This window comes from Euprymna scolopes, chromosome 31, assembly GCF_053919585.1.
Source record: "Euprymna scolopes isolate OS-2025 chromosome 31, ASM5391958v1, whole genome shotgun sequence".
NCBI lineage: Eukaryota > Metazoa > Mollusca > Cephalopoda > Sepiida > Sepiolidae > Euprymna > Euprymna scolopes.
Window position 1 is genome coordinate 46,001,122 of NC_136512.1, and position 12,829 is coordinate 46,013,950.

Genomic DNA, 12,829 nt, shown 5'->3' on the forward strand with positions numbered 1-12,829 from the left:
CTTTTTTTTGCAACTGCACCATTTGTTCATTTTCACCAGGATTTGACATCCCCTAGTAACTTTTAGGGCTTATGTTAGGGTGGGGAATGCTGAACTTAATTTTTTTATGCCTTGTTCACTGTGCACTCACGGGGGACGATGCATGCTTCACTTGTTCTATTCAATATTTACTCCTTTTGATTATTGATATTATTGATATGTGTGTCCAAAGAGGCGGTTTATTATTATATGTGTGTCTAAAGAGGCGATTGCTTGGCATTAGTCAAGCAATCGCCTCCTTAGACACACATATCACATTGTGGAAATCTTATTTAAGCATCACAATAAGTACTGCTAATCATATAACCTCCCTAGAGTTTTTCATCTCGAATTTGATACCAATAGTTTATTAGACTTTATGAATTAATTATAGTAATATTAGTATTTTAATTGTTACTTTTCTGTGACCCACTTTTTTTTTTTTTTTTTACATGGTAGTCACCACTTATCAAGGCCTGAAAAACACTTGAGGATAAGGGTTATTGCATGTACATTACTAACGATTAACGCAATATGGGATAATATCGCGTTAATCGTTAGTAATGGAGATTTGATGAAGTGTCTTACTTAAGCGGGCGGTTTATCAGGAATTTGTTGCAATTGCTCATCACTGTTTTTTTGCGTGAATTTTTAATTCATTTTTTTGCTTTAGAAAAAAGTTTGCATTTTTTTGTGTTTGTTTTTCTTTGATAAGTTACAGGTCATCAAAATGTGTGGAATAAAAATCCTGATGGAATCAGAAGGTCGCATGTTCATATCACATTGGAATTTCCATGTTCATATCACATTGAAATTTTCATGTGCATATCACAGTGAAATTTCCAATTTGTAGAGAAAAGTTATCTAAAACAGAATAAAAATCCTGATGGAATCAGAAGGTCGCATGTTCATATCACATTGGAATTTCCATGTTCATATCACACTGGAATTTCCATGTTCATATCACACTGGAATTTCCATGTTCATATCACACTGGAATTTCCATGTTCATATCACACTGGAATTTCCATGTTCATATCACACTGGAATTTCCATGTTCATATCACACTGGAATTTCCATGTTCATATCACACTGGAATTTCCATGTTCATATCACACTGGAATTTCCATGTTCATATCACACTGGAATTTCCATGTTCATATCACATTGGAATTTCCATGTTCATATCACATTGGAATTTCCATGTTCATATCACATTGGAATTTCCATGTTCATATCACATTGGAATTTCCATGTTCATATCACATTGGAATTTCCATGTTCATATCACATTGGAATTTCCATGTTCATATCACACTGGAATTTCCATGTTCATATCACATTGGAATTTCCATGTTCATATCACATTGGAATTTCCATGTTCATATCACATTGGAATTTCCATGTTCATATCACATTGGAATTTCCATGTTCATATCACATTGGAATTTCCATGTTCATATCACATTGGAATTTCCATGTTCATATCACATTGGAATTTCCATGTTCATATCACATTGGAATTTCCATGTTCATATCACATTGGAATTTCCATGTTCATATCACATTGGAATTTCCATGTTCATATCACATTGGAATTTCCATGTTCATATCACATTGGAATTTCCATGTTCATATCACATTGGAATTTCCATGTTCATATCACACTGGAATTTCCATGTTCATATCACACTGGAATTTCCATGTTCATATCACACTGGAATTTCCATGTTCATATCACACTGGAATTTCCATGTTCATATCACACTGGAATTTCCATGTTCATATCACACTGGAATTTCCATGTTCATATCACACTGGAATTTCCATGTTCATATCACACTGGAATTTCCATGTTCATATCACACTGGAATTTCCATGTTCATATCACACTGGAATTTCCATGTTCATATCACACTGGAATTTCCATGTTCATATCACAAACTTGTACAATTCAAATCAATTTTATCCAAACAATTTCATCAACAAAAAAAATCCATAAAAAGTTATGTAAAACAGAAATAGAAAGGAAATATAGAAGTAAGGTTGTGTTCATGTCTTTTATCTCGCCTCTCGCCAAAGTTGAAATGAAAAGCATCACATCAATCAGTCTGTGAGTGAGAAGATGCAAGTGCCAAATAAACTCAATCATAACTGAAATAATTGTTAATGGATCCTCATATATCAACAAAGCTTATGATTGATTGTTTAGTAGCAGTCAACAGGGGTTGAAAGGAAAAGCTGTTATATTAAATGGTAAGATTTTGTTAGTAAAAGTGGGATAACGTGAAATATTTTGTTTTTCCTTTGCCAATTCAATTTAAATTGTTTTTTGATCTCAGTAGTGTTTTAACTAATTTAAAACTATATGAATAAATAAGTAAATAAAACTGAAAAACTTTCTGTAAATATTCTCGTAGTAGTAGTTGTATAATTTTGATGCATTTAGCATAGCAAGGTTGTTTCATGCTAAATTTGTAATTTGGTCGATTAGTGTTTTTATAACATTATCAGCAGTAGTGTCATGTTTTACCCACCACAGCTAGTGGCACACCTGGAATAAATAACGTGTTCAATAAATATGATTAAAATAAAGCTTTATCGGTTTTGCATTTGACCTGCTCATTGAAAATTATGCATGTAATTTAGAGATTCCTGAATTCATCTTTGGGAATGAAATTCCTCCGAATATGAAATTTCTTATGGGAATCTTTATCAAAATATTAATCTATACAAATGGACAATTATGCTATTATAATATTGACCATTTTAAAATTTGTTTTCTTTAGTAAATATACAACATACTGGTTCTTGTAAGATCACAGAAATTGACATTAAGCCGATGATTAGTAGATGGCTAACCATTTAGAAATACCAAGCTCTAAAGAGGAGATGGTGAGGGTGAAACCTCACTGAAAAAGAAAAAAAAAATACAGCCCTGAGGGTACCTTTAGAAAGTATTTCAGTATGACCTGCTAATCCACATGTGATGACACAACAGAACAACCGGTGGAATTTCTGTTCTCAATCATGTGGTGAAGTTCTCTGAAAATAGTATGCAATTTTTTGCTTACTTTTGAAATTGTCGATTCTTTTTGTTTTTATTTAAAGATACGTACGAGATGGTGACAGAAGTTGATGGCTTCCTTAAGTTTACAGCGCCTCATCATTATGAGTCCAATGTTCGGGCATCTGGCTGCATTAAAAACCCATCTCGCGCTAGACGCCTGGCACAGGAAGCTGTCACCCTGTCCACTTCACTACCACTCTCGGCCAGCAGCAGTGTATTTGTCAGATGTGACGAAGACCGACTGGATATCATGAAGGTAGGTCTATATTATACTCCCCATCCTATTTTATTTTTTCTCAATCATCTAGTTTTTTTTTAATTTTTACTGATAATACTAACTCCATTCAAACACTTTAGAAAAAACAATGTACAAGCAAAAAAAAAGATATGAATGTTTGGGATATATTTGACATCTTTGAAAATAAGAGAAAATATACTTGGCCAATAATTTATTTATTTCGCTTGTTTTAAACCATTTCTCTGTATTTCTTAATCTATAACAGTATATTTAACTTTGCATATTTGTACTTAATAATTGAAATGATCTATTAAAAAGCTCTGTAGAACTAAAAAGTTTTATGCATCTTGATTTTTATATCACATTGACAAAATGGAAAGTATTTTAATATATATTAATTGTCCTATGCCAGTATTCTAGAATTCAATGTTACATTTTATTTTCTTATGAAGTTGAAAGAACACCATATTAAAGAAAGTCATCAAATATTTTAAATGTTAATCTGTTTAGTCTTTTTATTTTCTGTGTTTTTAGGTGCTGATCACTGGTCCAGCTGATACTCCATATGCAAATGGCTGCTTTGAATTTGATGTCTACTTTCCTCAGGATTACCCAAATTCCCCTCCCTTCATCAACCTGGAAACAACAGGCAACCATAGTGTTAGGTTCAATCCAAATCTTTATAATGATGGCAAAGTTTGTTTAAGTGTGCTTAATACATGGCATGGCAGACCAGAAGAAAAATGGAATCCTCAAACCTCAAGTTTTTTACAGGTAATTGCCATCAAAAAAATGTTAAGAATTTATTTCTCATAGTAAAAATATCTTTATCAGAGATTAATTTTACATTAAATTTCATATGTTGCCGGGGGAAGAGGGGGGATGTCATCTCTTTTTTTTTTTTTTTTGTCATTAGTCGCTCATATCTTGGATTCCATTTGTTAAAAAAAAAAAAAAAATTAAATCATAGGCATGCAGAAAATTATAACATTAGAAATATCTTTTAAATGAACCTAGATATTAATAAATTGACTCCCACCACTCAACAAGCACACAAAACTCCTGTTATAAAAATGAGTAAATTTATTATGAGTAAAATTATATTTTTCTATTAAATAATATTTATAAATTGGTTGTTTTATCCAATAATTGTTTATTATTACTGTTCTATCATAATTGAGATTTGCAAGTAGAGTATTGTGTTTTTTATCTACTAGCAGTTCAGCCCGGCTTTGCTCGGGCCCTATGTACTGTTAATAACTTTTTGTTATATATATATATATTTCTTATGATATGTGTTGAGTGAATTCAATTATTTATGAAAGTGCATTTTTACCTAAATGCGAGTTGGGAATGATTCTCCTTTTAACCAATCCAGTACCCCCACATGAGGAGCGGTATATAGATTATTTTTAAAATATAATTATCCATTATATTTAAAAAAATAATATATATATATATTAAAAAGTTTTACTCGTGTTCAGGTAACCTACATCTAAAATTTTAAGTATTTAGACCCAAAATTGGCAGAAGAGTTTGGTAGAGTCAACTCTTTCAACTTTGACCTCTTGGCAGCCAAATTTTCACCCAAAAACTGATTAAAAAGTTTGCTGCATGTCTGAATACCTTTATGTAAAATTTCAAATGTTTACACCAAAAATTGTCTGAAAGGTCAAATTTTTGGAAACTTTTACCTCAATTTTGACCCCTTAACATTTATTGTTTTGGGCTCAAATCAAGTTAAAAGTTTGATCCATGTCCAAGGAACTTACATCTAAAATTTCAAGTGTTTAGACCCAAAATTGGCAGAGACGTTTGGTAGAGTTTTCAAAATTTTGATCTTTAGACAAATTTCTAGCCGAAAAACAATTAAAGATTTTCTCAAATCTCAATACCCCTTATGTCAAATTTTGAGTCCGTAGACTGAAAATTGACAGAGTAATTTGGTAGAGAAATGTACACACAAAGACAGACACACAGACAATTTATCTTTTATATATATACCAGCAGTTCCACCCAGCTTTGCTCAGGCCCTATGTACTATTCATAACTTTATTGTGCATATGGATATATTAAAAAGTGTGAATATGTACGGTAATGCCTTTCTATGTAATAGGCTTCCTTAACTACCATTGAGAAAATGTCAAATTTTTTTAAACTTTGTCCCCAATTTTGACCCCTTAATATTTATTGTTTTTGGCTCAAAATAAATTAAAATGTTTGACCCATGTCCAAGTAACCTACATCTAAAATTTCAAGTGCTTCAACCTAAAATTGGCAGAGGAGTTTGGTAGAGTTTACAAAGATCAACTCTGTAAACCTTAACCTCTTGCCAGCAAAATTTTTGCCCCAAAACTGATTAAAAGGCTTTCTGCATGTCTGATTTTCGAATATTTTTCTGTTTTGGAAGAAGAATAAATATACCTAGTTTGTTGCTAAATATGTTATAGATATTTTTCATGCAAACTATTTTATTTCACAAACAAAACAATAAGTACGAGATTTGTTAGAAACCAAAACACATACTTATTTATTTTTTTTTTTAGTTGGCTAGATTTTCTTTCTCTTTTTCCTTCTCTCTCAATTTCTCTCGTTTTCTCTTTTTTTCTCTCTCTCTTCCTCCTCTCATCTTATCTTTCTTTTCTCCTCATATGAAACTGCTATGAAAGCTAGAACTTCAAACGATGGGGGAGAAGATGAGAAGACTTCTGCTTCATCAAAGAATTATTCCTGCCTCTGCACTCATGTCTTTTACTTAATTTTGGCTCAGTTGATTTTGGGGGCGAGGAACAAATCTGTTCTGATACTACATTTCATCATTTCTGTCATTGATATTTTAAACTGAAGCAATTTTTTTTTTACAGCCCAATCCAGATGCCCTTTTTCAGTTGAATCTTCCCCGCATTAAAGACCAACCTCGTGCGGTTTTATCTACACATTTAGATGCGAGTGGTTAAAGGATTTTATTCTTAGTGTTAATAGTGACCCTCCACACTCACACAGGGTGGGCATGGCCCTCATGTTGGAGAATTGATAAATGAGCATTAGAAAGTTGGGAAATTTATTGAGATTTCTTTTTTCCCCCATTGGCCGATCACATCGCAACAAACTAATTTTTACTTTAATTTACTTTAATTTTGTTCCATCATTTCTTTTCAAAAGAAAACAAAAAGTTCCTTTTCTTCGACAATATCCATCACTCTTGAGCAAATTGTGAAGTTTACAATATACTTTAAACCATATTAATAAAATCACTCTAAATTGTTTAATATTAGCCACCCCCACCCCCATATATATATATTTAACTGGTGTACTTATAATTGAAATCTACTTTTCTTTTTTTTTGTGTTAATACGTCAGGTTCTGGTATCTATACAGTCATTGATTTTAGTATCTGAGCCTTATTTTAATGAACCCGGTTACGAGCGGTCCCGTGGTACTCCTTCAGGGACAGCCAGTTCGCGTGAGTATGATGCCAACATTCGACAAGCGGCAGTCAAATGGGCGATGTTGGAGCAGATTAGAGATATCTCCCCTTGCTTTAAAGAGGTATGTTGTGAATTTAAAAATTTTTAGTCCCACAAAAATCACAATTTTAATGCATGTCTTAATTTATCTCCTTAATATAGAAATAATAGTTTTTATTTTTTTATATAATAGTTTTTATTATTTTTTTAGTCAATATGAAATTAATGTATATTCTGTCACGTCCAGTAAACTTCTGGAAAATGAATATGTTTAAAAATGAACTAACCTAATAAGTTGACATCATGCTAAATTCAACAAGTAAATCATATGATGTTTATATGATGGTTGCATTAATATTTTATGTATTATTCAAAATGTGTGGAAAACATAAAATTGACTAAATAGTAAAAATATCTTGTTTTATCCTTTTTATTTAACAAAAAACAAAACATTTAACTTATTTTCTGAAAGAAAAAAGTTTTTCACTTGTAAAAAAAATAAAATAATTTAAATAAATATAAGCATTGATTAAAAAAAAATTGTTATTGTATTTTTCAGGTTATCCAAAATCATTTCTGGTTAAAACGCCATGAAATTCTGTCCCAGTGTGAACAGTGGATCTGTGAAATGGAGTCTTATAGTCATGACAAAAGAACTGGTCGGCATATAGCCCACAGCACGTTAGCATTAAAAGTGAGCAAAAACATACCTTAACCTGTTTATAAATTTTTTTTTTTTTTTTTTATTCGATAGACAAAATAACTTCTTTGAAACTTTTTCACTGATGAAGGAAATATTTGAATCATCTTTTCTATTAAGGAATGTTAATTTCTAGTTGTTCTCGGTTTTGATTCACCTCTGCAGGTAATACCTTTCCCAATACAACTGTTACGAGTTAGGTGATGCCTGAGAATGGATCCAATTAACCAAATGATGATTCCGTGCCCTATACCCAATCAAATACTTTACCTTATATATATCCAAACAGCATAACATTAATGTAAGTGCCTCAGGGTGATCCTTTGACTATTATTATTCCTGATATTCATTAACGCCCTCCCTGACAATATTGTGTTTGAGATGGGTATATTTGGTGATGATATAACGCTCTATAGCATGCACAAGGGAAGAAAGGATGTACGCAAATCTAAGACAATGACAGAATCATTAGAAAATGACCTCCAGACCATAGTGGAATGAGGCTGTAAATGGATGGCAACATTTAATGCTAGTGTTGCGGACCAGGATATAAATACCCTGGCTCGCCACAAGAAAAAATAATGAAACAAATTGAATGAAGGAAACAAAGAACTCAAATGCTGGAATAAAATAAACATGTTTATTTTCTGTTGAGAAATAAAAGCCTTGGGTGTACATGTGTTCATTCGGCCGTTGACGACGACGCGCGTGGAAGGAAAGGGGAATGCAATAGAGAAACGCGAAGTGGCAAGCCAGCCTGTAGAAAGAGAGGGTTAAGCTCAGTAGAGAGGCGCGCACATGTCTGTATTGATGGACCAAAACCAAAGGTTAGATAGTGAGAAAGTCAATCCAGGTTATGGAGATAGAAAAGCTGGTCTGAAAAGGGTTGGAAACAGCTTGTCTCTTACTTTTATAGTCGTTTCCAGTGGTCTTTTGTGCATGTGTGGATTTCCTTTGAAAGGGGAAGTGACGTTGACCTTGTGTGCATACGTGAATATGAGTGTATGTACGCAAACGTGATAATATGTACGTGTGTGGACGTGGGCGCGTGTGTTTGTGTGCGCGTATGTATATGACAAGTAAATTAGCTTGGAATGTGAACGCGTATTTTTGTGTGAGGCTAGAAAAAGGCTCGTGCACTAGTAAGACTAAGCTGCTTCCCTTTAACAATTATAAGGCACTATCCAGTCACTGTTATCCATGAAAAATAATACCCTACCTGAGAATCCTACCTTCAAACTCCTTGGTTTAACATTCATGGACAATATGAAATACATTGAAGATATTGCAAAGGTTACTGCAAAGAAGGTGGGTTCCCTCTATCGAGCTAGAAAACCTGAGAGTATCCTGTACATCTACAAAGCCACAATTCAGTCATGCATGGAATATTGTTGCCACGTCTGGGCTGGTGCATCTAGCACTAGTTTCTCTCTTGCATAGGTCCAGAAAAGAGTTTTCAATCTAATAGGTCCCACTTTGCCAACTAAGCTCCAACCGCTGTCCAATTGTTGCAATGTTGCATCCATATGCCTGTTTTACAAGTCTTTTAATGGAATGTGCTCTGAACTTGTGTCCTCAGCATACATATCCCCGACAAACCCACTTAACAACAAAGTCACACCCCTTCACTGTTGAGGTCCCTAAATGCCAGAAAGCTTTCTACTCTAATAGGTTCTTTCCTCGAACAGCTAGACTTTGGAATTCACTCCCTGCTTCCCTGACTGTACTGATATGCAGAAGTTTAAATGTAACGTAAACCAACATCTTGTTAATTTTTCCTAGACATGGTCCCAAAAAGTTGCCCCTTACGTCAAAATGGCGATATGCCTTGTTATGAGTGAACGGGAGTAAAAAAAAAGAGAGAAGCTCTACTTAATACCATCATATATCTGACCTTAAAGGCAGTGGTTGTGGGGGATCAATCTTACAAGAGGCAAATGACTTTTATTATTAGACAGCTGTCTAAGGAAATATACAAACACCTAAATTTCTCTCCAGCTATGAGTATACTATGTAGTCCTATTGGCTCAAAATATATTTCTACTCTTAGTCCCTTGGAGGATGCTGTGTGTGTTTATGTTTAAAATAATTTTTAGGACCTCACAAAATTTAATCAACTGGTTTTTATTCAAATACACACATGCAAAATTGACAAATCATTTTTTGGCAATAATTATTAGTCTCTCAAAATTGTTATTTTTCTTTAAAACAGGTATGTGACCACACTGGATTGTAAATATTTTCTGTATATTACAACAAAGTATTCTTTTTATAATTTTATTTTCTCCTCTTCATTTTTCTAGAGACATTACAACCAACTTCGAGAGGAGTTTTCTAAAATGAAGCCTCCATCTGGTATGGAAGGTGAAATGGCTGACATCCCCGAGGAGAGTAAAGCAGAATTCACCAACAGCAAAAACTACCCTGAACTCGAGGTGGATGATAGTTCCCCCCAAGTTGAACCAATCAACCTGGATATCACTGACCCCATCTCTGTGCTAGAGTCTCTGCCGTTTGGACCTAACAGCATTGACTGCTGACAATGAAAATGGCTACCTCTTCTCATGGATTCCTTAATCTCTCCATGGTCCTGCAAGGCAGGAACAGGGAATAAGAGAGTTTCTATCAATCGTACTTCGCTATGGCTTTGTTCCGACAAACTGCTGAAGCTACAAAGAAGAAACCAAATTACCATGATGATGATGATAAACATTCTGATGATGATAATGTGGCTTGCAGTTGGTCAGCAATGGTCGATCAATTAACTGGTCGTTTCTACATTGTCAACCTGGAACCAAGCTAACGAAGAGGCAGCCATCTTGTGGATTTGTTGCTGTTGTGTCACAGTTGCATCCTGGCTGACTGGCACCATTGCTGATCTAGAAAGAATAACAACATGATAATGATCATGGCTTTTCAGTGAGCAACATCAGTGGAATGGTGCCACCAAATACAAAAATTCTTTTTCTACCCCTTCCCTTCTTCCTGATATCATCCTCCTTTTGTCATGTGTCATCTGTGCTACAAAGCGACAGCAACTGCTGCCAGCCTCTCTTGGTTGTCAGATGTTGGGTGTCACATTCTATTACTCTAGCTCCTCCATTCTGATCTCTCCCCTCCTCCTCATCTTCAGTCATTTCTTCCTCTTTACCTCAGTTACTGCTATTATGATTATTATTATTTTATTCTAATTATTACTTTTAAACTACTATTAATATTATTTTCCTCTTTTAAAGAGAGATTCTTTCTCCTGTGTGGAATAAAATGTCCTTAACTCATGTTTGTGTGAAAGAAATAGATGTATAAAGAAAAGTAAATAAAGCTGGCCACCACTCTTCCGGAATGAAGGCTTATTTCTTTGTGTGTAGAGTGGAAATGAAACCTGAATGTCATCATTTTTATTTCTTTCATTAAGTATGGTTTAAAAAGGGGGAAGCAATCTGTCAGAATATTTTTTTCTCTTCCTCTCTCTCTCTCTACTCTCCAAATGTTTTACTAAAGTATTATTGCACAAGATGAATTCAAATTCAATGTGTGTCTGTGAAGGGTGGGGGTCTTTCAATCCAGACAAATTTACTAATTCAGTGAAATCCAAATGATCATGGCAATATTGGATGATAAAATATTTTCTACATTTTTTTTTCTGGTGATTAGTTCTCATTATTTGCATTCTATTTCTTTCCACTGTTGTTTCCTTCTCCTCGACATTAATATTTATATTTACACAATGTTTCAGCCGAAATATGAAAACATAGATATCCACAATGTTGACAAGGAAGAGGAGGACAACAGTCGAAAGACTAAAAGGAATATAAGAAAGTTTTTTTTAATTTTTTCTTATGGCATTAATTGGAACCTAAATGAAATAGGTTCTTTATCTTATTGATCTCGGCAAATCATTAACTTGATGATGTTGGATCATGCAGGACATTTTATGAATATGGCGGAAATAAGAAAAATATATTTAAACATTTATTTTTCTTGAGGCAAATTTTAATTTTCTTTGGCATTCTACTTTCTTTTTATGTGTTTTTTTTTATAAAAATTTCATTGATTTATTTTTAAATGTTTACAAAAATAAAGTCAAGTTTTCTACTTCATTCGATTATGAAAATATTAAAGTTGCTCTCAGAAATAAATATGCAGATAAGTGTCAAAAACTCATTTTAAGTTAGTATTTTTTTTTAATCTGTATTTATCAATAAATTGTATATAAAAAATAGTAACTTTATGAGGTTTAGAGATGTTTTACATTAAATTTTGATTTTTATTTGGTATAAATGAAAATATTACTAAAATTTGGACTTCACTAATATTTCCACCATCACATTGCGTTTTGGTTTTGATTTTTGTCACAATTCTGCCAACATGTGTATGGAGTTTATTATTAGTCAAAAATTAATACTTTATAGGATATATATGAAAATGCTATATTCATAAGGAAATAGTGCTCAATTTTGGGTTTCATCCCTCTATGTAATAGGGATGAAGGAAGCCTCTGTGTAGTGTAATTGCCATAAATATATTTTCATAACTTACTACTTAGCTCTACCCATGTATTGAGCACTGTTGAAGTAAATACTGAAAATCGATATATAAAATATCTTATAACATTTTATGTGTATACATGAAATAATATGTGATACTAAACCTTACTTGGCTTAAGATTTGACTGCAGTTTCATGGTCCCACAAATAATGGGATCATTCTTGATATAATTATTTGATAGGATATCTCCTGTCTTAATTCGTTTCTGTTACAACTGAGAGGTTATTTTTCTTGTGTGTACAAAATTAATGTGATGTTTGAACTCATTTTGAACACCTTATAAAGGCCAGTCATTTTTTATTACTTGCATTCAACAGAAATATTTGAAAGCGTGGAGAATAATATTTTGGTATTTTTAATATTACATTTGTTACAAACACTTCAATGAGAGGAAAAAATATTTTATCTGTTTGAGGTTTAATGGCAATGTGTCTGTGTATATATGAAATCTAGATTTTTCTCTCCACAATTGTGGAATGACTGCAGCCTTGTCTTCTTTTCTGTACATTTCCTGAAATCTACTTCCTATCCTTTTGTTTTCTGATTTCAATAAAAATGTTTCAAAGGCACCCATTATTTTCAAAATGGTTGCATGCATTATAAATGGAACGGTTCTTTAATTTCAGTTTGTTTCAGCCGCAGTCAAATGAGAAATTATCTAAGTAGTAATCTTTTCCACCTCACAATCATTGCATAAATAGACTTATAAAATATTTCAATTTATCCTTTATAAATGTGTTTTCAACTAGAAGTTAAAGTATTATTTGAAACTTACCTTTTATATTGT

The 12,829-nt window shown here is 33.0% G+C and overlaps 1 protein-coding gene across 2 annotated transcripts in view; it reads left to right on the plus strand.

Annotated features, from left to right (window-relative positions):
* LOC145255729 (dual E2 ubiquitin-conjugating enzyme/E3 ubiquitin-protein ligase BIRC6-like) overlaps window positions 1-10,829 on the plus strand; it is a 515,468-nt gene extending 504,639 nt beyond the window's left edge. For both annotated transcript variants that reach the window (XM_080114338.1, XM_080114339.1), the window contains exons 56-60: window positions 3,131-3,345; window positions 3,862-4,101; window positions 6,688-6,876; window positions 7,354-7,488; window positions 9,798-10,829. In XM_080114338.1, the coding sequence (XP_079970464.1) occupies window positions 3,131-3,345; window positions 3,862-4,101; window positions 6,688-6,876; window positions 7,354-7,488; window positions 9,798-10,034 (1,016 nt within the window). In that variant the 3' untranslated portion in view covers window positions 10,035-10,829. The remainder of the gene's footprint in view (window positions 1-3,130; window positions 3,346-3,861; window positions 4,102-6,687; window positions 6,877-7,353; window positions 7,489-9,797) is intronic.
* The last annotated feature ends 2,000 nt before the right edge of the window (window positions 10,830-12,829 follow it).